General features: G+C 40.6%; 2 protein-coding genes and 1 long non-coding RNA gene across 7 annotated transcripts in view; 1 reads left to right on the top strand and 2 right to left on the bottom strand.

Annotated features, from left to right (window-relative positions):
* Window positions 1-23389, top strand: part of CDC37L1 (cell division cycle 37 like 1, HSP90 cochaperone) — a 33943-nt gene extending 10554 nt beyond the window's left edge. The window contains exons 7-9 of one of the 5 annotated variants that reach the window (XR_014939215.1): window positions 14450-14603; window positions 21636-21749; window positions 23315-23389. Coding sequence is in view for 3 of the 5 variants with exons in the window: in XM_015848908.3 (XP_015704394.2) it covers window positions 21636-21716 (81 nt within the window). In the remaining 2 variants the exon portion in view is untranslated. Of the gene's footprint in view, window positions 1-14449; window positions 14604-14722; window positions 14885-21635 lie in introns of those variants that run through there. The other 4 variants (XR_001551976.3, XM_015848908.3, XM_032441143.2 and 1 more) reach the window with 4 other exon arrangements.
* AK3 (adenylate kinase 3) lies at window positions 1583-16304 on the bottom strand. Its single transcript, XM_015848906.3, has 5 exons — window positions 16088-16304; window positions 12137-12256; window positions 5781-5953; window positions 3305-3423; window positions 1583-2030 (listed from the first exon to the last, which is right to left on the bottom strand). The coding sequence occupies exons 1-5, from the start codon at window positions 16233-16235 to the stop codon at window positions 1907-1909; spliced, it is 684 nt and encodes a 227-aa protein (XP_015704392.2). The 5' UTR covers window positions 16236-16304; the 3' UTR covers window positions 1583-1906.
* LOC146753965 (uncharacterized) lies at window positions 16324-21331 on the bottom strand. Its single transcript, XR_014939216.1, has 3 exons — window positions 21224-21331; window positions 17677-17786; window positions 16324-16456 (listed from the first exon to the last, which is right to left on the bottom strand). It is a non-coding gene; the product is annotated as an uncharacterized LOC146753965 (long non-coding RNA).
* Window positions 23390-26803: the final 3414 nt, after the last annotated feature.

The following is a 26803-nucleotide window of genomic DNA, read 5'->3' as shown; positions in this document are numbered from 1 at the left end:
GAACTTCAGCTCAGTTGGAAGTACCTTTTCCTAGTGTTTGTTCCCTACCAATTCCTCTGCTGAGAAAACTGAGGATGAAGGAGCAGGAGATCTGTCACAGATGGAAATCACTGCTGAAGATAGTTACAAGTGTATTAAGCGTGTATGAAATCTGACTGTCACTTCAGAGTGGAAAAAGTAAACACTGCCTCCTAACCCAATAATTAAGGGAAACTAGTAGCTTGAGATTGTTCCTTAATTGAGTTCTCATTATATACAAGTGTAATAAAGATAATGTACAGTGCGCAGTGATTTGTAATTGCTACCACTAGCAGTAGAACCACATTTATTTAGCAACCTGTAATACGCTGAAAGTTATTTTTGTTATGTCTAATTAAAATTGCTTGACTTGTGGAGGGAATGTCTCCAACTATATGGAGGGCAAGAAAGGAAGCATCATTTCTTTTTGTAGCAACAAGCAGAAACATAATGGGAAGACTTTACAAACTCTACAGCATCCACCTTCTTTTAGACTTGCTCAGTACTGACAGTAGTAAAGCTACATGTGAATACACAGTCCAAGGTATGACAGTTAATAAGAGTCAGTGAAAAAGGAGACAGACCTGCGTTAGCAAGACAAGGCAGCTACCTCAGACATTGCCTAGACACAGTTGTTTCATCCTCAGGTTTTGCTTACCTTGAAACAATCAGATTGGTAAATATATATATTTTTATATATATATATCCATTGACGAACAGCAACATCTGCATTATCTGGACTATTAAAAGTATACTACATAGAGGTTTGTGAATCCAGTTACCTTGTGAATAAATTAATAAAAGAGCTGGTCAGAGGCATGAATTAGCAGCATGAAGTCATTAAAACTATGCTTACTAAAATAAAATCTGTTCCAGTGAATAGACTAATTTGAGAATGGGAAATCTTGTCACAGGCATGTGGGAAGAGAAGTTCTTTCAAAGACAAAGGGGAAGACAGGCAGTCTTGACGAGTGTATCTCACTACAGTCTTACCAAATTACACAAACTGCTTAGTGTCCTCTTTCTTTTTACTAATGAAGCCTTGCACAGCTGCTCAAAGACAGAGGCTTTTACCAAATGAATTTGTAAGTCATTAAAATTTTTGCCTGACAGTAATATAGCTGAAGGGAGAAACAGAATGGCAATAGGACAAATCATCTAAATCAAAACCAGTAAAGCTAAGGAATGTTATCATTTTATGTGATGAAGCTACAGCTGTAAAGGAAAATTTTTTTTTCACAAAGAGAATGGTGAGCGACTGAAAGAGGTTGCCAAGGAAGCCATGTTCAACATCAGGGTGAGCAGAGCTTTAAGCAGCCTGATAAAGTGTGAGATGTCCTTGCCTGTGGTAGAGAGCTTGAACTAAATGACTGCTAAAAGATCCCTTTCACCCCAAACTGTTGTGTGCCAGTCTGGGGCTAAAAGCACTTCTTGCAGGCTGGCAGCCATGGTCCCTCGCAGCTTCTGGCTGGCCGCAAGTCGTGCACTCAAGAAACTTCCTTCCATACCTATATCACTGCTTCACACTGCAGTTATTGATGAAGTCAGCAAAAATTCTCTGTAATTAAGCTGTACTCTGAAGTTTATTTCCTTCACTGTTATTAGCAAACATGATTATTTTCTGATTAACAGAGACACAAGAGTATCTGCTTTTGTTAAAGTCAATTACTATATTATAAAAATCAGGCATATTTAATATTAAAAACAAATACAGTTTTAAAAAGAGAACTGCCACAGAAGACACAGTGTTATCATAGTGTAAGTTAGGGACAACAATAGACTTTAATTATTGATCAGTCTGGTAGACTACTTAAGAGTAATACTTGATCGCTGAATCTTGTGTAATCATGTGTGTGCTATGACCAGTGAGCAGAAATTGGACCTAGTTTCACCTGGGAGTGGCAGCATCTTTCTGGCTCACATCTGGCAACTTGGTTTGGAGGAAAGTATAGATATGTGGCCAGATTTTATTAGTTTCTGTTCCAGAGAAGGATTTCAACAGCCCTTTTTTCCTGAGGAAGAAAAAGAAAAAAAATATTATAGAAGTCAAATTGTCTGAGCCTTCCAGGATCCCTACCTCTCTTTCAGATTGCCCTGGACAAAGTATACTAATATATATATGATTTAATGCGAAGATCAACAAGAACATTGTGAATGCAGCTCTACACGCATTAGTGTGTTCTTCAGACAGTGTACTATTGGCCACATCAGTTCAAGAAGCTGGTAACTGTCTACAGGACAATTGATAAGAAGTTATTTGAGGTAAAACGTAAGAAGCAGTCAAGCCATACAGCACATCCTACATGGCAGTCATCCAATTAACTGAATTTTAAAGTCAGATCTGAAAAATCTAACCAAGCACAATCAGAATGTTTTTAATTAATTCTAATAGCTAGTTTTACCTGCAGTATATTGTTAGGCCTGTGCCTACAGGCTTGTAAACTTCAGAAAACTACCAGTCAAGAAAAGTTTTCTCAGTCCGGAAGAAATTCTTAAGTCTAAAACTGAATCAATCCAAAGATAGAGTTCACTCCTAGTTTTCTATTAAGCAGTTTTCCTAGAGCATAATGAAGGCTGGTAGATATGAAGAGATAAAGGAAGGGACAATTACTTCAGGATGTTCTTAGAAAAAGTCTGTTTATCTAGGTGAGGTAAGACAACAAACCTCTATACAATGATCATGTATTAACCTATGTATTACTAACGTAGATAAAGCAATGTAAATAAAGCAGAGCAGACCCGCTTAACACAAAGAGAGACTATATACAGTTCTCCCCTTCCATGGTGCAAATGGTAGTATTCTCAAACACCTGGTTGTTCTAAGAGTGCTGCTAGCTTTGTATGTAACAATCCTATTCTTAGAACAGACACTTCTTAATTCTCATTAACAATTTTTGTTTATCGGTTTCTTGACCCCTTGTGTATTACAAGGGCTTCTATACATGCAGAAAAATACTGTCAAAATTTCCAAGGGCACTGTCTCTGTTACTCTATTAAATAGACCGACATCGATCAGATCACAAATATAATGCACTGAATAATGCCTAGCATTATGTGTAAAGCGAAATATGGCTGCAATGAAGGGCTCTTGTGCTAAGCTGGCTTCATTTCATGCAGCAGGTTTCATGCAACAGTCAAAATCATACTAATTTTACAACTATTATTTCTTACAAAGGTGGCGAAGATACACTGCTACTCATACCACGTTCATTGTTCTAAGAACTCTATAACTGGATTTTTTCCTTGCTTTGCTAATGTGGAAGAAGCATAGCATTTTACTACTTACCGATAATATTCTAGAACAGGTTTTGTTTGTGCATCATAAGCCTGCAGCCTCTTGGTAACCGTCTCTGGCTTATCATCATCTCGTTGAACAAGTGGCTCTCCAGTAATGTCATCAATGCCCTAATCATGGTTAAAAGCAAACAGTGATGTATATTTCTGTTTATTTTGTGTATTTTTATGTTTAAATCATGATCAGATTCCGATTAGTCCAAGTGTAGGTTTCTGCTTATAAAGAGAAGAGCTACCATCTCTGTCTTACCTGGAACATAAGAAGTCGACTTTCAAGTAAGACATTCAATTACTATAAAAATACTTAAATGGTATTTACAGTGAACATGAGATTGTAGTTATTTGACTGATTAGGTCTCTGGAACATTTGCTGAATACTGAAATATGTAGACAACGCCTTCTGATATGGTTTTGGCTGGGACAGAGCAAATTTTCTTCACAAAAGCTCATGTGATGCTGTGTTTTGGATTTAAGAGGAAGAAGAAGATGGCTGGCAATATGTTCATGCATAAGAGCAAGCAAGCAAGAAGTTAATTTGACCTTAGTTTGATGATAGTGAAATGGAAAATGGAATTCACCATCTTTTTAAGTCACACTGCAGAAGACTTAATATTTAGCAACAGATAAATATTACAGCAAAATATGACATGGAAGCCAACAGAAACGATTCTACAATTCAGTGAGCAGAGGCAGGGGCTTACTTTGTGATAATTCCTTCTCTTGTACACATTTCACCACCAGTTTCATGAAGGGCTTGAAGTGGTTAGTGTGCTTGTAAGTCTTGAAGCAAGCAGTGATCAAGGAAATCATTGGGCACTGGCATAATGGAAGATACAGGAACCTCACTGAGGATTAAGTTGTGGCTTTAAATGTAACTCCGTAGGTGCACTGAGTTATGCACCTAGTTAGAGAGTAACTCACAGTACAGACATAGGGGACTCTTTGCCCATTTATATATACTAATTAAATCCTTAATGATTTTCATTTTTCCTAAAGGCAAATTTAATCTGACATTTGAAGTGGAAATATTAGTGATCTTCTAAATACAAAGTCTGTTAGGCAACAGAAATGTTCCTTCTTCCTGCTTGTTTGTTGGCAGTCGGTTTCAAGAAACAGTGATAAATGTCAATGTTGAGTAAGCTGCTCTGTTCATGAAGGTGTGAAGAAAACTTGCTCCAGAACATGTCTGATATGAGAGATAGATTTACATGGCCGAATTTGCCTTCTTTATATTATACAATAATTTAAAATATTCAAGGGTTTCTATCTAACATCTGGGCAGGCAACCAAAATAATGCCTTAGTTGCACCTGTTAAGTATTGACTGCAATTTTGTATGAACTCTGAAGCCACAGTCTTTTTGTTCTGATGAGCAATTAAGCAGCTGAAATTGTTTCAGAACTGCCAGACAACACAGACAACTGCATTTCATGTGTTCAGCATCATTCCTCAAACTACTTCAAAATGTGATGGTATGCTTCCTTCTCTAGTTACGTGATGGGGAAAGTGGAGCATATAGGAGAGATGTTACAGCTGCAACCCACTCTGCTATATTTGGTAATTCTCTGTTGCTGCTTGCCTGTGTTCTTTTGCATTTAAAAATAACCATAATTTAAACTCCAGGTTTTAAACTATACTTAAGTGTTTGCAATTGCTCACTTCAAGCGTTTACCTGGTTTTTCAGCAGGCCTCTTTTCCCACAACACTGTAATCTCAAAAGTACAAAGCCTGTCATACTTATAATGCAACTTAATAGAACCTCCAGATAAAGTGGGATGATGAAACAGGTAAGTTTTTTTAGAGTTAAGGATGAAACACAACTAAGTACTTAAAAAAAATTAGGGTAATGATGTATATCCATTATTTTAGCTTATTATTCTTGTTTTATGACACCTCAAGCTTTAAGCTCTTTGTTCTGTGGAGAAGCATCTCATACTACCAAGTTCCTACATCTGATTTTGCAATATGACAAATGTTCCTCTGAAAATACTCATCATAATTAAATGGTAACACAGGAAAAGCATTAAGTGTATAGCTATGACTGGTAATAGTACATTACTTAATGTGCACCCTAGGTACAAAGAATGAGTCCTCTGGAGGATGGGAGACAGCATTTCAGAATGCACAGTTAGCAACTGCAAAGCAGGCTAAGAATATGCCAGCTCATGTGAAGGTGCACAGGTCTTCCACATCAGTGAATAACAGTAGCTTACAAAACACTATGAGGATCTGGCAGCATGGTGTTTCATTCTGCAGAGCACAAGGATATTGCCCATGAGCTTGAGTTTCTACCAGGGCATACTCCAAGAGACAGTCTTAGCAGAGAGTTTCAATGCTGTTAAGAGATAAAATGAAGCTTTTTCTTCTGAGCTACTCTATTTTGTAATAACATACATAAATATTTTACTACAATTACCAAATGCAGTGCAACATTTATTTAGCACTAGTATCAGTGTATGTATTGCTTACCTGCACTTTGGGAGGACTGAATTCAAGGTTGTAGACTCTGCCACTAGTAGGGTGGATCCACCGTGCAGTGAGACGACATTTTATGGTTTCGAATGGTACATCTAGGTCAATCACAGTGTCTATTTGACACTCTTTATCCAGGGCTTCTGCCTGAGCAACTGTTCTAGGGAAACCTTTGTAAAGGAAAGAACTCAATAAGTATCCAGAGTTAGGAGAATTTGATGGATTTCAACATAAGAGAAACTGCTGGTCAGATAGAAAAAGTATATTATCATACTGTAAGGGCTGAAGAGACATCAGATTTTACTGATAGATCTTTTCAACACGTTTTTCAGTTTCATGGCACTCTTTAACTTGTTGAATGTCCTCCAGCTTCTGTTTCTTCAGTTCTTTTAGGCATCTTCCCAGAAGTGTAACAAACAGAAGCAAAAATACCCTATATTCACATGTACTGTGCACCAATTTACTCACAAAAACCCCACACTATATGTATGTTTCAAACAATAAAAGCCATAAGCAGTTCGTTCTGAGAGGTACAGAACAATCCACAAACATTTGGGACAGCTCTTATTCCCAGGAAAAGTCTGTCATAAGCAGCTGGTCATAACCTCCCTTGCCTTAAAAACAATGTATCCAGGCAAGAGGGCTGTGAGTACACTGGGGACACAGAAATCTGTCCACTTACCACTGCCTTTTGCTCATGAATTCTGTGGCTCTAGTGGACTGCATTCAAAGACTCATGTTATTAGTAAATAATGTAATTTAAGGAGAGGGAAAAATTGAGAATAAAAAAAGCTAAACTTGCTACGAAGTCTTTAAGATGAAAAACTAGCCACAAGTTTGATGTTCAAAGCTTCCATAGAACATGCTGTTAAATCACAGATTCACTGGAATAACACCTCTACCCCCCAGACTCTTGAACAGTCCCATGCTCTTTAGTTGCTTATAACTTTCATCATACTATACAAGTAATTTTCTCTATGAAGTAAAGTTCTGAAAAGATACAAAGTTAAGAAACTCTTCTTTCCATAATATTGGTTAATGACACCATTGTCCAAATAAGGAATTAGTCAAGAATTAGCCCAAAAAAGAAGGGGGAGGGGTGGCTGCAGGTAGGTGTAAAAAATAATCACTTATGGTCTTAAGGCTTATGTGTCTTGTCTACCATAACTTCACAAAGAGAAATTATTTACTCAAGTCAAGCTTTTGCTTATGCCTTAAGGCTGACAGACCTGGTTTGTATCACTGTCATCAACTACCCTCATCCTGTTTCTCTCATGTTCACATAAGCAAATAGAAGTGCTTCTGAATGTTTAAAGCAGAGAGAGAATGGAGACTCCAGCACTGCTCTTATTCCACACTACAGACAAGCTATTCAGCCACTATATATCTTAGTCGTACCACTGGAAATTGAGTCACCCTGAGACTCTGTACTAAGAATCTTCTTCAAGAAATCGAAGAGCTTTTACAAATATATTTCATTGGAATTGGCAGTTGCTGTGTGCAGCATTTCCTCAAAAAACAGAAAATAATCTACAATTTATGATAAATTGTGAACAACCTAGAAACACAGAGAAAGGTGCTAATTATTGAGCAGATAAATCTGCGAAGTCCATACCAACATGCACGTGACTCAGACTGTTCCATCTCCTCTGATTTTAGAAGCCATCAGGCTATCATTAGGCAATGGAAATGTATATCTGGCTAACATGCATACAAGCTGCTCACCAATTCTATTTAGTTTGACTTGGGTGACCTCAGCTGTTTGTTCTGAGCTGCAGTTAGCAAACTAAAGACTCTGATTAGCAAACTTCAACAGAATACTGTTGATCCAACAGAGCTGTTTATGTCAAAGCTATAGAGCTATCCATTAGTGTAATTCACCAAGCCTCCATATAGAAACAAACGAAAGTTCTGCAGAAGTTTAAAGAAGGCATTAACATTCAGGAGAAATATGTTTATTCTCTCATGCTGTCCACATCATTTTACTAAGTCTTACTTGTTAATTGTCACCAGCATGGCCAGCTATACAGCTATGTATGCAGATCCACATGGCTGGAACTACATATACAAAGCACCAGGAGCTAAAGGAAAACATCTGCAGTACATTAGTGGATTAGGTTTCACTGCACTCTTCACTGGAGCGATTAAGCCCTTCTCTTCTCTAGGGTGAAGCATAACTAAGAGCAAAGCAAACCAAACAGAAAAGAGAATCCATCCAAAGGGCCCCATCCAAGCCAGCACTGAACACCTCCAGGGATGGGGCATCCACAGCTTCTCAAAGCAAACTATTTCAGCACCTCAACATTCTACAAGTAAGACATTTCCCCCTAATCTCTAAATTTCTTCTCTTTCATTAATACCATTCCCCTCTGTCATATCATTGTCAGACAGTATGAAAAGTCAGTCTCCATCTTCTTATAAGCCCTCTTAAGTACTGAAAGGCTGCAATGAGGTCTCCCCCAAGCCTCCTCTGTACTGAATGAGCCTAGTTTCCTCAGCCTTTCTTCAAAGGACAAGTGCTCCAGCCTTCTGATCAGCCTTCCTCTATATCTGCTTCAACAGTTCCACATCTTTGTTGTACATGGGTGCAGTACTCCAGATCAGGCCTCACAAGAGCAGGGTATAGGGAGACAGTCACCCTCTTAATCTGACAGCCAAGCCTCTCAATGGAGCCCAGGATACAATTGGCCTTCCAGACTGCAAGTCCACAATGCTGACTCATCATGCTACTCATCCACTGGAACCCCAAAGTCCTCCAGTCCCCATATTCATGTGTGGGAGCGTCCCAAACCAAGTGGGCTAGCCCACTTAGTGTATTTGGCCTTGTTAAGCTTAATTCAGTTAATGGGGACTCACTTTTCAAGCTTATCCACGTTCTTCTTGATAGCATCTCTTCTGCAAAACTCTAAGTTTAGTGTCACCTGCAAACTTGCTGACAGTGCACTTTATTCCACTATTGAGGTCGATGATAAAGATGTTAAAGAGCACTGGTTCCAAGACACTGAAGGATCCCACCTGTGCCCAGCCTCTACTTGGACACTGACCAGAACCACTAACCACAGCGCTATGGCTGTGACCATCCAACCTATTTCATACTGTATTGTCCATCCTTCAAATTCCTGTCTCTCCAATTAAGAGATAAGGATGTGGTACTGACCACCTCACAGGCCTTCCAGAAGTCCAGGTAGGCTACACCAGTTGCCCTTCTTTGATCCACCAATGCTGTCACTTCATTAAGAAGGCTGCTGGACTGGTCAGGCATGATCTGCCCTTAGTGAAGCCATGCTGGCTGTCCAGGATGATCTCTTCATCTCGCATGTGCCTTAACATAGCTTCCACAAGGGTCTGCTCCATTATCTTTCCAGACATAAAGCTCACAGACCTAGCACCCCAGGTCTTCCTCTCTCCCATTTTTAAAAATGAGAGTGGCTTGACAACCACATCAGCCAGTACACTGGGATGCATGTTATTAGACCCCATAGGCTTGTACATATTCAGTCTCATCAGGTGGTCTCAGACTTTCTTCTCTTACAGTGGAAGGGATTTTACTCCCCAGACCTCAACTGGAGGTTCAGGAACATAAGAAAACATGGGAAGCCTGATGGCCAGCAAAGACCAAGGCAAAGACTACGCTGACTACCTCAGCCTCCTCTTTGCTCTTGCCAGTTCTCTCATTTACTACAGGGAGTATACACTCTCCTTTGTCTAACTCTTCTGAAACAATGTTCTTGTAAAATCCGTTATTTTTCACATCCCTTGTCAAGTTCAGTTTCACCTTCTGCCTTGGCTTTACAGATCCTATTTCTGCATGTCCAAACAACATCCTTGTATTCTTTCCAGGCTTTATGTCTCTTCTTCCATTACACATACATTTCTTATATGTATTCCTATCCCTCAGTTTGATCAGTAAGTCTCCACTCAGCCACGCAAGTTTCCTGCCTCTCCCACATGATTGCATGTGCTGGGGGATGGAGATCTCTTGTGCTCTCCTTAAACAGGGGCAAGCTGTACTCTGTTCCTTTGTCCCTAAGGACAGCTTCCCAGGGAATCTCATGCAATAGTTCATTAAACAGATGGAATTTCACTCTTCTAAAGTTCAGGATCCTGACTTTGCTTTTTGCCAGGCCCATATTCCTCTAGATCATGAGCCCAACCCAGGCACAGTCTCTACAGCCCAGGCTGCCTCCAGTCTTAACCTCTTTAATGATGTCATTGGCATTGATGAGTCTATTAACATGTCTCTAATTTGTCTGTCTAATGTCTGAACCAGGAAGTTGTTCCCAACAGGCTACAGGAGCCTTCCGGATTGCTTGCACCCCTCCATGTTGCCTTCCTAGCAGATATTCCAGTGCTTGAAATACCCCATCAGGATGAGAGCCTGCAACACAATGCTTCTTGTAGTTAAAGCAAGAAGGCCTCATCAGCAGGCTCCCTTTGATCGGGCAGCCTATGGTAAACCCCAGATACACAATACCCTTTACTGGTATTTATATTTAACCCACAATCTCTCAACATGTTCATGGCTGTTTCTAAGGGACAGCTCTGCACAATCTCAGTTTCATAACGTAGAGGGCAATTCCCCCACCCCTCTTCCTTCCCTGCACGTTTCTTCTGAAAAGCATGTAGCCCTCAATTATACTGTTCAAGTTGTGTGATTCATCCCACCACATTTCCATGCCAGCAATGAAATCACAGTTTTCTAACTGCACCATGGTTTCCAGCTCCTCCTGCTTAGTTTGCATGCTGCATGTTAATTACATCCTGCATGTCAGCAGGAGCAGAGAGGTGATTGTCCCCCTGTACTCAGCACTGGTGAGGCTACATCTCAATTACTGAGTCCAGTTTTGTGCCCCTCACTGCAAGAAAGACATTGAGGCCCTGGAACACGTTCAAAGGAGGGCAACAAAGCTGGTGAGGGGTCTGGAGCACAGGCCTTACGAGGAGAGGCTGAAGGAGCTGGGAATGTTGAGCCTGGAGAAGAGGAGGCTCAGGGGAGACATTATTGCTCTCTGTAACTTCCTGAAGGGAGGTTGTAGTGAGCTGGGGATTGGCCTCTTTTCTCGTGTCATTGCCAGTCACCCCTATGTTTACAGGAGGTTCTCCTCCACTATCATAATGGGCACACAGGTGAGGCTGTAGTTCCCCAGGTCTTCTATTCCTCCCCCACCCACCAACCCTTTTTCTATTTTCTCCTTAAACTAGGGGTTCTGTTTCCCTTTTTCCAGTCAGGGAGAACTTAACCAGATTGCCATGACTTATCAAATATGATGGACTGTGGATTAGCAGCTTCATTCACCAGTTTCCTCAAGACTACAGGATACATATCATGAACCTATGAACCTTCAGATTCCTTAGATGGTCTAAAAACTGATCTTCTATGGTACATCCACTGTTCCTCATTCTCCCTGACCTTGCTTTTGCCTTCTGTGAATTAGGCAGTGTAGATGGAGCACTCTCCAGTGAAGACAGGCAAAAAACTGAGTATCTCAGCCTTCATAGCATAGGTCATCTGATCTCCAGTTTCCTTCCAGAGAGGGCCCACATTTTCCTCGATCTTCCTTTTATTACTAACACAGAGTAATGTGGATGTTTCACTCCCTGTAAGCCAAAAGCCACACCAAGAACTTTTTAGTTTTATCAACTGAGACAAGTTGTGGTTAGAATGTGAAAACACACACATCCACCCTAGACTCTATCTTTGTGATGCACAACCAACTGTACTACCAGGGGCCGGTGTAGCAAGAACCAGTCAGTCCTTGATACTGTGGAAAACGCTATAAGCTTACACTGAAAAATTACCAAACAATTTGGTCTAAGGGAGGCCTTTAAGAACAATGATTTGTTCCTAAGCAATGGTTTTGTTAGTGATTTATTACACATGGCACTGCTGCAGTGCTCCCTTATGCACACTTGGCTTACTGCTGTTTCACATGTTTGACTACTTTTCTATTTACGTAACTACATAGACCCTTTCTTCAAATGTGTTCCACTCTCCAGGGACTGTTTAAAAAAACAGTTCTCAGTCCATATTTTAAAAAACACCTCTGTTATTGGAGGGAAAATAAGACTTAATAGAATTACCAGTTTTGAAATGCTATTTTTCAGTAAAGGGCCTTTTCAACATATATTAATGCCCTTTTAACACTCTGAAGGCCGCATGCATCCTGTGCTCTTTGCAGCCGAAGGAAGTGGGGCTACCAAATGTTTCAACAGAAGCTGGCAACATACAGTGTAAAACACCATGCCTCAAAGTGGCTACCAAAGGCCAGGTATCCACTAGTGAATCAAGCAAACCAAGCTTTATCGTGCTGATTTCCTCTCCTTACATAGTAATATCCGATATGCTAACTTACCATCCAGCAGCCAGTTGTGCTGATCTAGACCTTTTAGCTCATTCAGCATCAGCCGTGTCATGATGTCATCCGGAATAAGCCTTCCTTGATCTATGTAGGACTTGGCAAGGATTCCAACTTCTGTGAAAGTAAGAGGGAGGAGTCATGTCACAGTACCTGTGACCCCCAGCAAGTGAAAAAATGCCAACAACCCTGCAAAAACTTGGCTTTGATCAGGATGGCACAAAGAGTAAAGTTATTAACCAGACAGACCATGTGTTTGCTGAACTTCAAAAACACGATTTTCCAAATATGTATCAGATTAATTTGTTTGGGCTGTGGCTTCACAAATAGCAACAGGGCATTCAGCTTACTTCTAACTCCACAGCCCAAAAATAATTTTACCACTGAGTATTTGAAAAATGCAGATCCAAAAACTAGAATGAGTCCTCAAAACAAGAATGAAGAAACGTAAAGCAACTGCACTCTGTAATGATGCCAGCCCTCAGATTTCCTGCCGAGGAATTTATTCTTTCAGTTTAACGTCTAGTTATTATCCAGTAACTCCACTGGTATTTAAGAGAGCAGCATGCAATGGGACACATATGCCAGAACAAATTTTTATGATTACTAGAGTTACAAGATGTTTATAGACATTGTAAGCTATTTTATTTATGGGAGTGCACATCCACTAGTACTCTGCCATGACACTGACTACCCTTTAATAACAGCTGCTTAGCCCACTGGCTTGCTAAGATGCCACCTACACATCACAGATAGAGATATCACACTCTTATTTCACATGCTTTAGCATGCAGCAGGTCATGTAAGTCATGGGTACAGCCAGGAAGAAATCCATTTTCCTTGGCTCTATACTGAGCACAAAGTCTTTGTGGCCTTAACTTATAAAGCAAATACCTAATTTCATGAGTCATAACAATAGCACTTAAATTGTTTATTTTTTATTGTGGATCTGCTTAAGTGTTTATTAATGGACAATTCAGATGTAGTTACAGTACGCTAAACAAGAGGATAGGATGGACTGTTATTACTGATACATGATAAGACCACTTCCAGCAGGAAACAGTAAGAAATGCCAACCTCATCACCTCATGCAGTATTGAAAGGTGTATAGAGTACAATGGCCTTTCTACTGATAAGGTCAATGAATAGATATCCTCAAGTAATGCAAACAGTACCTCTGGGAAAAAAAGAAAGAAAAAAAAAAAAAAAAGAAAACAGGAAAAAGGAGAGGAAAGAAAAAAGGAATAGAAGGAAAATTTCCCTTTACTATGAGTCCATATCTACAGATTGTCTCTGAGAAGTCTGAAAGTAGTTCAAAAACAGGCATGATGCGCTGCAGTCAGGCTCCAAATAATCCTCACAGTGTGGGATCTCAGACATCTGGAGACCCACAGCATGCACACTGGAAAGAGGATGACAGCCAGTCTGGGTACAAAATATCTGTTCTTTTCCATGTGTTACCTCTTAGTAATATCTTTTCTATTATCCCAGTGCACTTAGAACTATGTACTCTGCAAAATGGGTTGGAAAGAAGAATAAATTACATCTAAATAGCTTAATGTGCACTTTATGCCCAAATCTGCTAGATTCAAGACACAGTATTGTTCTAGCCATAATGATCTAAAAATAGTATATGCAAGGTAAGCTCAGTAGAAAATGGCTATACCAGCATACTTCATAGATACAGATGAGCATTTGGGTGCAGATAGGTGAAGCATGTGGCAAGTTGTAAGGCACACAGGTCTTATTATTTGAACACTGGAAGAGGAAACACTGCCTCTAACTACAAGGTCCTGATCTTCTAGAGTCAACTATTGCAGGAGGAAAAAATAATCACAGAGTCATAAAATCGACATGGTTGGAAAAGACCTCCAAGATCATCCTGTCCAATGGTCCACCTACCACCAATATTTCCCCACTAAACCATCTTAGTATAACATTTAAATGTTCTTGAACACCTCCAGGGACCTCAACCACCTCCCTGTGCAGCCTGTTACAGTGTGTAACCACTCTTCCAGAGAAGAATTTTTTCCTAATATCCAGCCCGAATCATGACTATTAACCTAAGACTTTAATAGTCATGTTATGTGGGATGGAAAGGGTTAGTGATGATTTGTTGGCTTGGTTTGATTTGGTTTAAGCTTGGGTCTGAAACTATTATTGGCATGGCAGTCTTTGGCATTGAAAGGCAACACAGTTTTCTTAGTCGTCTAGGCAAAAAACAGGTATTTCTCCTTAAAAGTTTTGCAGAAGATTGAGCTTGTCCTAACTGCATACAGCAAACAGACTTCAGCCATTCTCACCCTGCAGGCGGCTTAGCACTGCAGAAACTGTCAGCAACTCTCCACTCTCCAACACAGCATCGACCACAGACTGCTGAGGACACTTATGCTTAAAAGGTCTTTCCAACAAAGACTTCTATCAAAAGACAGCAAATGCTAATAACTGCACCATACAGCAACTGGTAATTACATCTTATTTTCCAAATATTTTAACTGTCCAATTTAACCTTACAGTTCCTAAATAACTGAGTGCTGTAAGACTCCTGCATTATCACCAAAACTCTTTTCTTCTTTCCCTCAGCTCCATTCATCCAGGCTCTCTGAACTGCCTCTCATTCCAGCTTAACCCTTTCAGCATCCTCCCCACTTCCTCTGTCTCAATATTCAACTCAAATGTTTGGAAACTGTTAATGCAAATAGCAGCTTACTTTCAATAAAATTAAGACAGAGCTTCATCTGCACATGAATATGAACACTCTAAGTCATGAATGGAAAAGGCTGTAGTAGATTCCTTTAAGCTCTGTTATGTAAGTCAGTGAATTTCAGCACCTCTTGCATCCTCCCCTGGCTTCTCACAACACATTCTGACATTTCCACAGTCCTTAAGAACCTTTAATCTCTCCTGTCCACTGAGATCATTTTTGCTGAATCACTTTTCTTTCCATTGCTCCAGCACACCTTTGTCATATCAAGCAATGGGTATTTATTCTTCTCATACTCCCCTCCGCTCAACTCTGTTTACATTCTTTGATCTTGCTTCCAAAGTACAATACTTTCCACGAGAACAAAACTATTTCATGGACAGTGTGTTTTCTTTCTCTTCTGGAAAGTCTTCCATTCTCACTGGATCTTACTTAACCTGAAGGTTCATAGCGGTAACAATTTTGGTTCTGTGAACCTCTGTAGAGAACTTACTCTACAAACACACAAAAGTCTGTATGTGATCAGATATGCGTACAGAGGTGCTGCTCCTAGCAAATGTTTAACTCAGAGATACCAACCACAGTGAGGTCAGTCAACCAAGCTAAGGCCATTACACTTGCAGAGCAAACATGGTTTGTGTGAAGATATGTGGAAATCAAAACCAGCTAACTGAATTCATAATAACACATCATTTTTCATTTCCAAGGATGTTCACAAATTTTCAAAACCAGTAGTGACAGTTATGTAACCGTGCTACTGCTCTATGGCTGCAAATGAAGGTGGTCCTTCACAACTTCCAGGTGCTGGCACTGACACCCTCACTTTACCACATGCAGCTGCAAGTGGTTCCTGCAAGATTTTCAGCCCCACCATGAATAAAGGCAGACCTGCAAGCCAGAGGGCGACCTGTCATCAGTAAAAAAACAAAAACAAGAGAGAGTTGCGCTGGAAAGGAGCCAGAGATCGAGGCAGGACAACACAGTACGTGTATTAAGGCAAACAGCTTGAACACTTTGCCCGTCCTTTTCGGAACCCCCCGCACTGCACACACTTCTGCCCACTTCGGGACAAGCTCTTCCGATGGAGGAACAGCGAGGAGCTCCGCGGGCCCACAGCCCACGGACAGGCCCCGTGTGGAGCTCCAGGAAGCGTCCGCGGGAGGGAGGCCGGTGCAGAGCTTCTTGTCTCCAGCGGGCCCTGGGAGAGCCCGGGGCTGCCGGCGGAGCCACCCCCCACCGCTCACCTGTCTTCTTCTGCATGTTGTCCCTCAGCAGATCTCCGCTGGAGAGGTGCTTCATGCCGAAGTGCTTGATGATCCGTGCCGAGATCGTGCCCTTGCCGGAGCCCGGCGGGCCCATGATGACGGCGCGCAGCAGCGGCGGCGGCGCCATCCCGCAGCTGCCGCCGGGCCCCGCTCGTTGCCGCCGCCGCTGCCGCTTGCAGCTCCCGCGGCCTAGGCCGGGCGGGGCGGGCGGCGGCGAGAGGGAGAGCGGCCTGCGGCGGGACCGCCTTCCCCCGGGCGGTGCCTCGTGCCCGAGCTGGGCTGAGGGCGGCAGGAGGCCGCGGAGTGACGGAGACCGTTCTGCCGGTGACGGTTCTGCTGGTGAAGCAGCTGTCAGCACGGGGGATAGAAGGGAAAGATTTTTATAGGAAGGCACAAAAATAAACCCCATAATATTGATACCCGAGCAAACAGCATTCAAAAGAGAATCTTCAGAGAGCCCTTAGGACAAGCACTGTGACAAAGTAACTTCTCCCTTTCCATCCTATCCCCACCCCTAAAAAGCAGCCGCGTTAAGGAATTACAAGCACTGATGCTTATTACTACCCCCATCGCACCACATTCATACTTATCAAGAAGCCCGTAGGAGAGCATCAGCCCTCCTCCCCCTTCCCCCTTCTTCCCCTCTCCCCTCCAGGACCTCCCTCAGCCTGCCCATGCTTCAGGAGAACCACTGCAGCTCCCCCTCACCAAGCCCCCAGCCCCTGTCCTGACCATAGGAGTACCTCTTCCCAACCCTCACCTTGCACTGTTTGAATTTCCCAGATTAGCCTTGAACATGGCTTATTATCTGGCTGTCACCTGGTGATCGTTGGACTGTTGACACATACTGCTGTTATCACTATCCTGCTCTGCTTGCCCCTGCTCAGGTGCCATAAGGTTGTACTATAGTCACTTCAGCTGCTGGCTCGCCCAACCTCTTTCAGCAGCTCTGCTCTTGCTGATCTCTGTAAAACTACTCCAACAGTATGATAGCAGGTAGCCACATTTTTAAAAAGCTGGGGCTGAGCTTTGTTTAAGGTAGTTGAATGTGAACTGCTGCCAGTTGGTCTTCGTTTGAGCACTGCTGTTCCAATGACATCCAGAGGCCTCTTCCCACAAACACAATTCAGTGATTCTCAGCAGTACGCAACACTTTCACTGACACAAACAATTGTACCACTAGTTGAGTTTTCACTGTCACACCTGCAGCAAGAACAAGCATTCCCGCTAAAGATTATGGAGATATTGCTACTGGATGTCAGCCACCATGAGCATGGAGAGCAGCAGTGAAAAGCAACAGAAAGCAGAACCAGAGACAAAACGCATGTTAATGAAATCCAGCTTTCCTTTTTACAACCTTGTTTAATTCCAATGGTTGTAGAAGTCTTCTGAAATAGCAACAGAAAAACCTTCAGATGGGCATGTGGTATTTAGCAACAGTATAAACAGAACCCAAAAAACTGTCTAGTAAACAAGATGAATAGCCTTAATGTTTAAGTATGAAAGCACTGGCTGAGCACTTAAAAGTATAAGCATCGAGTAAGCCCCATAACCAAACCTGTTATTACCTCTCTTTATTCTACAACGCAGCAGGACAGGAAAAGCAAAACATTCGAAGCTTTACGAGAGTTCCCCGGGAAACATTATAGCCTGCCAATGCAGTAGTTGTATTCACAGGCTGAAACACAATTTGGCAATATAAATGTTAGAAACCATGCTACTTAGTTGCAGTTAAGCGTTTCATATAAAACTCATGAAAAGCAGACAATTTTTGAGCATTTTTAATACAAATTTGTGGGGAAAGGGAAGCTCTTGAATGAAATAAAGAGATGACAAACACTAGATTTGTCAGTGAGATCACTAAACTTTATCTCCAAAATCACCGTGTATAAAAAAAAAAAAAAAGAAAGAAATAATTTATCTATTTGTTAACGAAGGAGCCTGAGGGTCAACTTCCCTGCAGGCACTACTGGACAGTTCAAAGAAAAGGCTCAGAAGACAGCTAAAATAATCACAGTATCAAAAACCATGTAAAAACATGCCTAGATTTCAGAAAGCGTAAGCAAAGAATGGATGGTGGTGGATTGAAAGCCACTTCACACACACAGTCTATTACTAGCATATAGTCTTTGCAGAACAATATGTGGGTAACTACATTATCGAATGTTCATAGTAAAATGAATTATTGTTCCCTTCTCAGCTATCTTTGCCAGAGTACAGCCCTCATCCTAGTGGTTTTATGCCACACTTGTCGCATACTGAGAAAAGCAAAAGTGAATAAACAACAGGAGGATCTGTAGCAGTGGGATAGATAATAATTGGTTCGCTAGTTCTTCAGTGCAGTCCTTTAGTTAAAAAAAAAAACAAACATGCACATGATTTTATTCTGCATAATTTTAACATTCAGACCATGTCATTTGTTTATATTGATTCAGACTAAACTATTCATATCTTAACACAGCAACCAATGCTCAATTAATACAGCCTGCATTGTATTCTGTATTAACCTTTTTCTGCTTACAAATCAGACGCTTTATTCACACGTGTGGTTTAAACATTTAAGTCCAGACTATATGTCCTTGTGCCCTTAAGTCCTGATTACTGAAGTTTCCCATTTAACTATCACAAGGGATAAAAAGGTATAATCTATCTGCATTTCCTAGTACACAGGAACTCTGACTGCTACACAGCAACACTGAATAAGCTGAAAGCTTAAACTTCCATAATCAGGCCAGGGAAGAAGACACCTTTCTTTGGCAGTATGATAGTGTCAGACCTAGTACCAGTTTGATGACCATGAAGCACATTCCCAGTCTTGGTTATACCACAGCCACTGTACAGTGGCATATAGAAGCATTACTTTTGAAATGACCTACATAAAATACCATCCCCTTAATATTTTACTTAATATGAAAGATATAGAAATGGAAAAGGAATGAAATTATGTGAGTGTTGTACAACACAATACCCTGAAAAAGCAAGAACAAATAGGGTTAAGCCAATCATGGGTCTTCCAACACTTGCGCATATACTGTATTCACCAAAACTATCGCAGGTGACTCTTAACTACCTTCTTTTTGTATATGAACCCTTAGTGGATTCAGACAAAACACCAACAAATTTCTCACTTTAAGCCACCCTTCTCACAGCCTGGACACAGGCTTGAACATGACATGCAGTAATACTTTCGGTCACTAGATGTCAATAAAGCCACGTCTAAAGATACCGCTGCTCCACCTGGACACCCACTTCTTTTCATTCTGGCAGTGCAAGTACTCATGTTGTAGTACCTTGTTTCCCAGCCTACATTGTTATATCTGAGCTGCATGTGCACCCTATGCTCTTCACTCTGTTTAAAACAGCTAACACTGTACACTACTTGATAAAGTGTGGGAAAATTCAATTCCACAATGACTTGCCTTGCAGTATTTTCATATCTTCTCTATACCTTTCAATGCATCACACATATCAATGGATCAATGCCATCTGCTCATGGTTTCAAAAAACACGATCACTAATAATGTATGTTCCCATTCACTTTTAAATGAACTATTTAGAGCACATAAAATTGGATCACACTGGTCTCGTGTCAGTTAACTCATGATCAAGGCTCTTCATACAGGTCACTAAGCTGAAAGGCCAACAAATGCTGAGACTCTTTTCTTGTCCACGTAACACACACTCTTTAACCTTAGATTGCCTGGCTGTGAATCCAACAACCAAACAGATGCATGCAATAAATTACCAGACATTAGCAAGTAGGTCAAAGGGCCTGGCATTAAAAAGGAGATCACTGAGAGAATATCAGTTTTAAAAGAATCTAATAACAGCTGTATTAAGAAAGGAACCAAGAACAGGGCAACTAAGTAAGGAACAAATTGTTATGAATTCAAGAAAAGAAAAAAGTAAAGCTTTGCAAAGAAAAAAAAAAAGTCAGGAAAGCAGATTTAAGATTAATTTCAGACTAAAAGACAATTTCAAAGTAGATTTTGAGTGTAAGTTTTTTGTTGTTTTTTTTCCCCAAGTGTTGAAGATACTCTGTAACAACCGCCCTCATGCATTGATTGCTGGTTTGGTTTTGTTCTGGGAGGGGGGGGTGGCTCAGATCTTGAAATTATTTCTAAGTATTTGCTGTAGTCCAAATCAAGGAAGTACACATTCCATTTATTTGTGTACCAGTGGCTCTCTTCCAAAGACTGCCAATGGGAATTTAAGAAGCATACCTTCGCCAGCTATTTCCCAAGCTCTATCAGAAACAGTTTATTTGACCTGCCCAGGCACTATGAAGTACCTCCATTCAGGTTAAGTTGAAATCTTTTAGATGAGTCATTCTCATTGGTGTTCACTTGTTTGCCCTGTCAGTTTTAGAATTGGCCACAAACTCATCTTTCTCAGAATGTAGGAATTCACAAGGTAAAATTCTACTTGATAACCTACTTGTTCAACTGCAAGGCAGGGAATCAAAATTACAATAGAGAATTCTTTATCATCACACGTTTGGCAGCCTCTAATCTTGAGTAGCTTCACATATGCACAGAATGAGGAAGCCTCTGCCTTCTTCACCTAGCTCCCTAAGGAAAGAGATCGACCTTAGATTCCCTTAACCACGCACTGCCTATCCATTAGGCAAAGTAAAGCAATGATTTTCAAACTAGGAACTCTTCAGTTTTTAAAATACCTTGAAAATATTGTTGAGAAAATACAGAAAGACAATGAAGACCTTTGTGATTAAATCTTTTCAGGGCTAATGGCTACATTTCTGCTGTAGGGGCTAAAAACAGAACACAGGTGTACCTGATGGGACCAGCTGCCTCAGTCAGATAGCTCACAAGAGAGGTGGTCTCACTATCTACTCGACCAAATGGGCTACTGGCTTAACCTGCTGCTCAGTTCATCTTATGAAAGCAAAAATATTACTCAAAAATTATAAAAAGGAATGGGACGAATGAGAATCAGAACAAACAAAAGGGATGGATGAGATCAGCAGGCTGGATGAAGAGTAGGATCATTATCTTCAGCAACTGCATTTGTCTGTCTGGATGTTTTGCCTACATCCTCAGTAAAAGATAAGCCAACAGGAAACAAGAACAGGAGAATTACACTTCTTGCATTTACCTTTAGGACATGGCTTCCCAGTAGGAAAAGATCATAATGAATATTAGATTGGCTTGTTCATGCTTCTTTCTCATTTCAGAGTAGATCAGTTCCATTACTGACTTTGCAATACAGTTGTAGAAACAGCTGTATGGAAGATGGGGATAGTAAGAGGCCATGGCAAACACACCTCAAACTAGCAATGCCATATTATACTGTGAAACATTGCCTGATTTTAAGCCTACACCAGAAAATGACAAAGCACACTAAACTTCAGAGAAGGCACTTGCAGCAAAATGTAAAACAACCCTTCAATTGCTTTGCTCTGAGTTCTTTGGACTCAAGTGTTGCTCCACAGAGGTTTATAACACTAAGTCCCACCTTTCTTCCTAAATCCATCAATCCATCTCTGTTTTCTTTCTTTAACTGGCAGGTCACAAGAAGCTTTGTCATAGAGTTGATCCAACAAAACACTAATTCATCAAGGCAACTTTCAGCCACCACAGCTCCCTGAACTGTGCTGCAGATACGTCAAGCAGAAGAAAGGGTATGTGGCAGCCAGATTTCAGATAGCTGAACAATATTATTCTACAACAGCTGTTAGCACATGTGAAAAAATAAATAAATAAGAAGTTCAGTAAGGATCCCAGATACCAGGAGTAATTTGTACACTGCAATCCCGAACTAAATATTATTACTAGAATTGCACCTAGTATTATTGTTCAGACACAGATATCACAGCTATACAAATAGCTTACAGAGATCTTCTGCATTGAAAAGTGTACTATGTACATTCATACCTGTACTGATGCAGACAGGTAGGGCAAGCATTCTGGATACCATATATTATATATATTATGTGTAATTGAGCTTTGCAGATGCAGAACAGGGACATGTTCACAGGTGTAAATTTACTGATTTTCTTCTATCATTTCCTCATGCCATTGTCAAATACCTGGACTCCTGGTAGACACCACTCCTCAAAGGCAGGATGTGCTGATGAAGTCAGCAGTGCTGGGAGGCCTACGTTCCTTTTTGCTTAGCAATCCTGCTCTGCAGCCCAGAAGGCTGTCTGAACAACTGAAGCCATTTCTTTTCTAGCTAGGGCCATGTCCCTAGCTGGCTGGACCTTCAGTTCTCACCACCATTGGTACTGACTTTTTTGGCAGAGAAAGTCTTCAACTTGTAACAATTCGAATATAAAAAATAATTACTGACAAAGCCATACCTCAGGTTCCTACCTTTATGCTATTGTGAATTTAGTAAGAATTATATTTTTCCCAGATATTTTAAAACTAGAGTTAAGTAGTTCTTAGAAGGAATGCTTCATAAGCTTATCATAGACATGAGAAAGACCAAGACAATTTAGTGCTTCGGAATGGGAATTACACATATTCTCTGGGATTATCAACTTACATTTTGGTGAATTTGACTTATACATTAAACTTAAGTTGCCAGTAGATAGCTTACATAGAGCATATCCTAGTTGAAAACAAACTGGTACATCCTCCTTTGCATAGACAAGTGTTTTCACACATCATTCTGAATTTCCTGCTGACCAGGATTCCGTTCCTTTTTACTTCCCAAGACTTCATTCTGTTAGTACATGAGCTCATATTCTAAGGTGTTCCTCCACAGACCGCACAGCAATGCTATACATGACAGTACTCCAGGCAAACTGCACTAAGATACTTCATTTTTTCTTTTAGTTAAACTCTCTAAAACTGTTACACTATTCCTCCCTTACATTATAGTAATTTTAAACAACTGACTAAAATTCCTACGTAAAATTTTCCCCATATTCTCAAAAAATCATTTAATTTGCTTTACAACAAGCATAATTTACTAGTTATTTCAAACGTCAGCTACTGAACAGCTAGTTTTAACTACCAGTGTCACACCAATCAAACTACAAAGGACTGAACTTAAAGGAGAGTACCTGCAACAAACCTCTATATAAAACACACAATCTTATTTTCTTGTATTTCAAATCTACTCCAAGATTGAAGTACTGTGTTAGCAGTTGTTTTCTGAACTGTCAACCTTATCACTACTAACCTCCCTTTACAAGACTTCTATAAGATAACAACAGGCTTTTCCTCTCTCTTACAGCTCCTTTTAATGAAGCCGTGACTTATTTACAGAAGGTGATAACTAACACAAAGAATAAACAGTTTCTGTGCAGTATTGCTAGTTCTTCGCTGCTTATAGAGATGAATGAAGAACGGGAAAATATACTGTAGATAGTAAAACCACCAGCACTTCAAGGCACATTAAGGAAAAAAAATAAAAAAAATAAAAAAATCTGAGAAACATGATAATTACAAAAAAACAGGCTATCATTTAGATAGCACAGATCTATTTGAAACAGATTTCATCTTTGTAAATAATAGTTGATCCTAAAATCTCTTGACCTGGACAGCAATACTTAAAGAGAATTAAAACGAAAAAAAAAAAAGAATTTCTAAATGATGTTAAAGTACTGCAGCTTCCTAATGAAGTCAGAATGGCTCAATTTTGAACCTACAAGGTCTGATCACTACAAGCAATTGACTTTTTTCCATGAGCCTCTTCAAAATGATAAATGCATCTCAGGTTTCTGTTTATTCTGTTTTTAACTAGCATTCCAGCATTGAACAATTTGCTTTAGCTAGAGATTTTAAGGCTTTCAGAATGACTGTATTTTCAACATAAGAGAACTGACACATCCTACAAGGAGGGGCTGAGTGAGCTTTGACTGTTCAGCTTGGAGAAGGCTCAGTGGGGATCTCATTAATGTACATAAATACCTGAAGGAAGGGTGCAAAACAGATGTAGCCAGGCTCTTTTCAGCGGTGCCCAGCCTCAGTACAAGAGGTAACAGGCAAAAACTGGAACACACGAGGCTCCACTGGAAATATCAAGATGCACTTCTTTACTGTGCAGGTGACTGAGTTCTCCCCCAGGAAGATCTTCAGAGGCCACCTGGACATGGTCCTGGGCATCATGCTCTAGAGTCCCTGCTTGTGCAGGGATTGGACCAGATGGACCCAGAGGTCCTTTCCATCCTCATCCATTCTGTGAAAGTATGAAAAATAAATGCAAATGTACAATAAAAAACAAAAAAAAAAAACCCACATTTGTAGGCTTAGAAGTAGAATAAGTCACAGAGCTGAATGTTAAAATATGGGAGTTATATAATACAATAATATATATTACATTTATATATAACATATTGTATATTATATTTCTTTTTTGTATGTATGTATACATAGTTTAAAATTATTTCATACAGAAACAAATATATGATTTGGGATACAAGCTTACTGCAAGATTCAGTAATAATCCAAATCTAACCATATAAAATTGTCCATTTCACAACATGAAACTCCACAGGTAGATCACTGCAATGCAATTTCCATTTTCTTCTGTGTTAACCCAAGTAGGCAGCCAGAAACCACACATTCACTTGCTTACTCCCTCTGTCTGGTGAAAGGAAAAAGATAATCAGGAAGGTAAAAGTGAGAAAATTTGTGGCTTGAGATAAAGACAAATTTATAGATAAAGTAAAAGCCAGACATGCAAGCAAAGCAAAACAAGGATTTAATTCACCAGTTCCCATTGACAGGTAGATGTTCAGACACAATCCAGAAATGCAGGGCTTCATCACATCTGAAAGTTATTTGGAAAGACAAAAACCACAACTCTGAAAGTCCCTCCTTTCTCCCTCTCCCCAGTTTTTACTGCTGAGGATGATGCTACACAGTACGAAATACCTCTTTGGTCAACGGGGGTCAGCTGCTCTGTCTGTATCACCTCCCAGCCCATCATGCACCCCCATAAATAACATAAATAACAGAAAATACTCTGACTTTGTGCAAGTGCTCCTCAGTAATATCCAGAACATCACTGCATTATCAAGAATGTTTTGGTCACAAATCCAAAATACAGCACTACATGAGCTATTCTATCCAAGCCAAAAACAGAACAGCTACCACTAAAACCAGATTTCTATTTTGAGGACTGTAAGTAGCCAAACTGTGATAGATTGTTATAAGTAGCTTGCAGGTCAGTTTATCTAAATAACAAATGAGCTTTATACCCACTGATAAAAAAAGCTGAGGTATTACCAAGCAGCAAATAAAAGGATGTATTTCTTGCAAAGTGTCCCGATAGTGGCAAAAAAAAAAAAAAAAAAAAAAAAAAAAGTAAATAAATGCTTCTGTCTCTGGAAAGCAGCTCATTCAGAAGATATCGAAGTGTTATTGGTTTGTATGGAAAACATTCAGATCATTTCTGTTTGTAGTCATATATACTCATGGTACGTGGTCCATCACTGGAAGGACATCCAGAACAAAACAGGATTTCATTTTTCTCTAGACCTCCTGTGTCTCTGCACTCACAAAGCTGCTTCAGTTTAGCTCAGGGGCTATTTCATCTTAATTCACCCAAATATCAGGTAGTAATACTAAGTTTAAACTCCACTTTTGCCATCTTTCTAGGTGTATCTTTTGAGCTGCTGTATACTCCTAGAGGGTGTTCAAGGCACAGACAAAAACTGGAACACATCTATTGAGTACAGAAATATGTCAATATTTTCTCTAGGAGAAGGTCTACACTGAGAACACACATGAAAATCAGAAACAGCATTGCTTCCTACAGCCCATGTTTCTCACTGGGGGGTCCTATGTTCGTCAACAGGCATTAATGGTCCTCAGCATCTCCACCAGCAGGCTCCCACTCACTTGGCTCCCGTTAAGCTCAGGTCCTGAGGGCTTTTGTTCCTTGCCTCTACTACACTGTAGGTTTAAATACGTCCAGATGCATTCCCTGAGGGGATACCAGTCCTGTCCCATCTCCTGGATGGGCCCCTCAGACCTCGGGTACAGGTTTATCTTTAGCCCCATCCACTGCTCTTCATAACTGGATCTGCTAGATGGATCCCAGGTCTGACAGATGGCTGTCAATGGACCCCACCCCTGTTCTGTGCTCTGGTCAGTGAGAGCACGACCTGCCTGTGCAGCTCCTGGAAGCCCTCAGCTGCTCCCTGTAACAGTTTGACTTTGCCCACAGCAAAGCACAAACTGTATTAACCAGGGATGAGAGCTAACATGAGTTTTGGCACATGAGGAGACACAAAGCAGAACACATTCACGGAAAACACCCTCTCTTGTGGGCCTCCTCCAGCTCAGGATATGAGATCACTCTTGTGTGTTTTTAGCTCCCTGCCTCAACACAAGAAACTTCTTCCTCCATAGACATGAATGTATCCCAGCAATCAGCCCTGTTACCCACACTGTAACCTGCACTTCTCTCAAACACAGCCTGAAAGCTTTGCTCAGCCTCCTGTGTGAGACCAGCTGGTCCCAGTCGGTGTAGTTAGAAGATCAGGAATCTCAAGCGGTTCTTTCATTAATTCTTAAGACAGACAGCAATAAGTTACTTATAAATAAATAAATAAATTGAATGAACACACTGCCAGAAGGTAATTCGTTCTTATCTGAGAAACACATCCCAATCCCCAAGGCACGCTCCACTCCAGGATTTAATTCTTCACGTGTCAGATAACGGGGATTCAGGCACCCCGCAGAAGCTGAGACTGCAGACACAAAGCAGTGCCAG

The sequence above is a fragment of the Coturnix japonica genome, chromosome Z (genome assembly GCF_054131305.1).
Source record: "Coturnix japonica strain WE chromosome Z, WE-NBRP24, whole genome shotgun sequence".
In the NCBI taxonomy this organism is placed as follows: domain Eukaryota; kingdom Metazoa; phylum Chordata; class Aves; order Galliformes; family Phasianidae; genus Coturnix; species Coturnix japonica.
The sequence above is the reverse complement of the archived record's forward strand: the minus strand, read 5'-3'. Positions and strand labels throughout refer to the sequence as shown.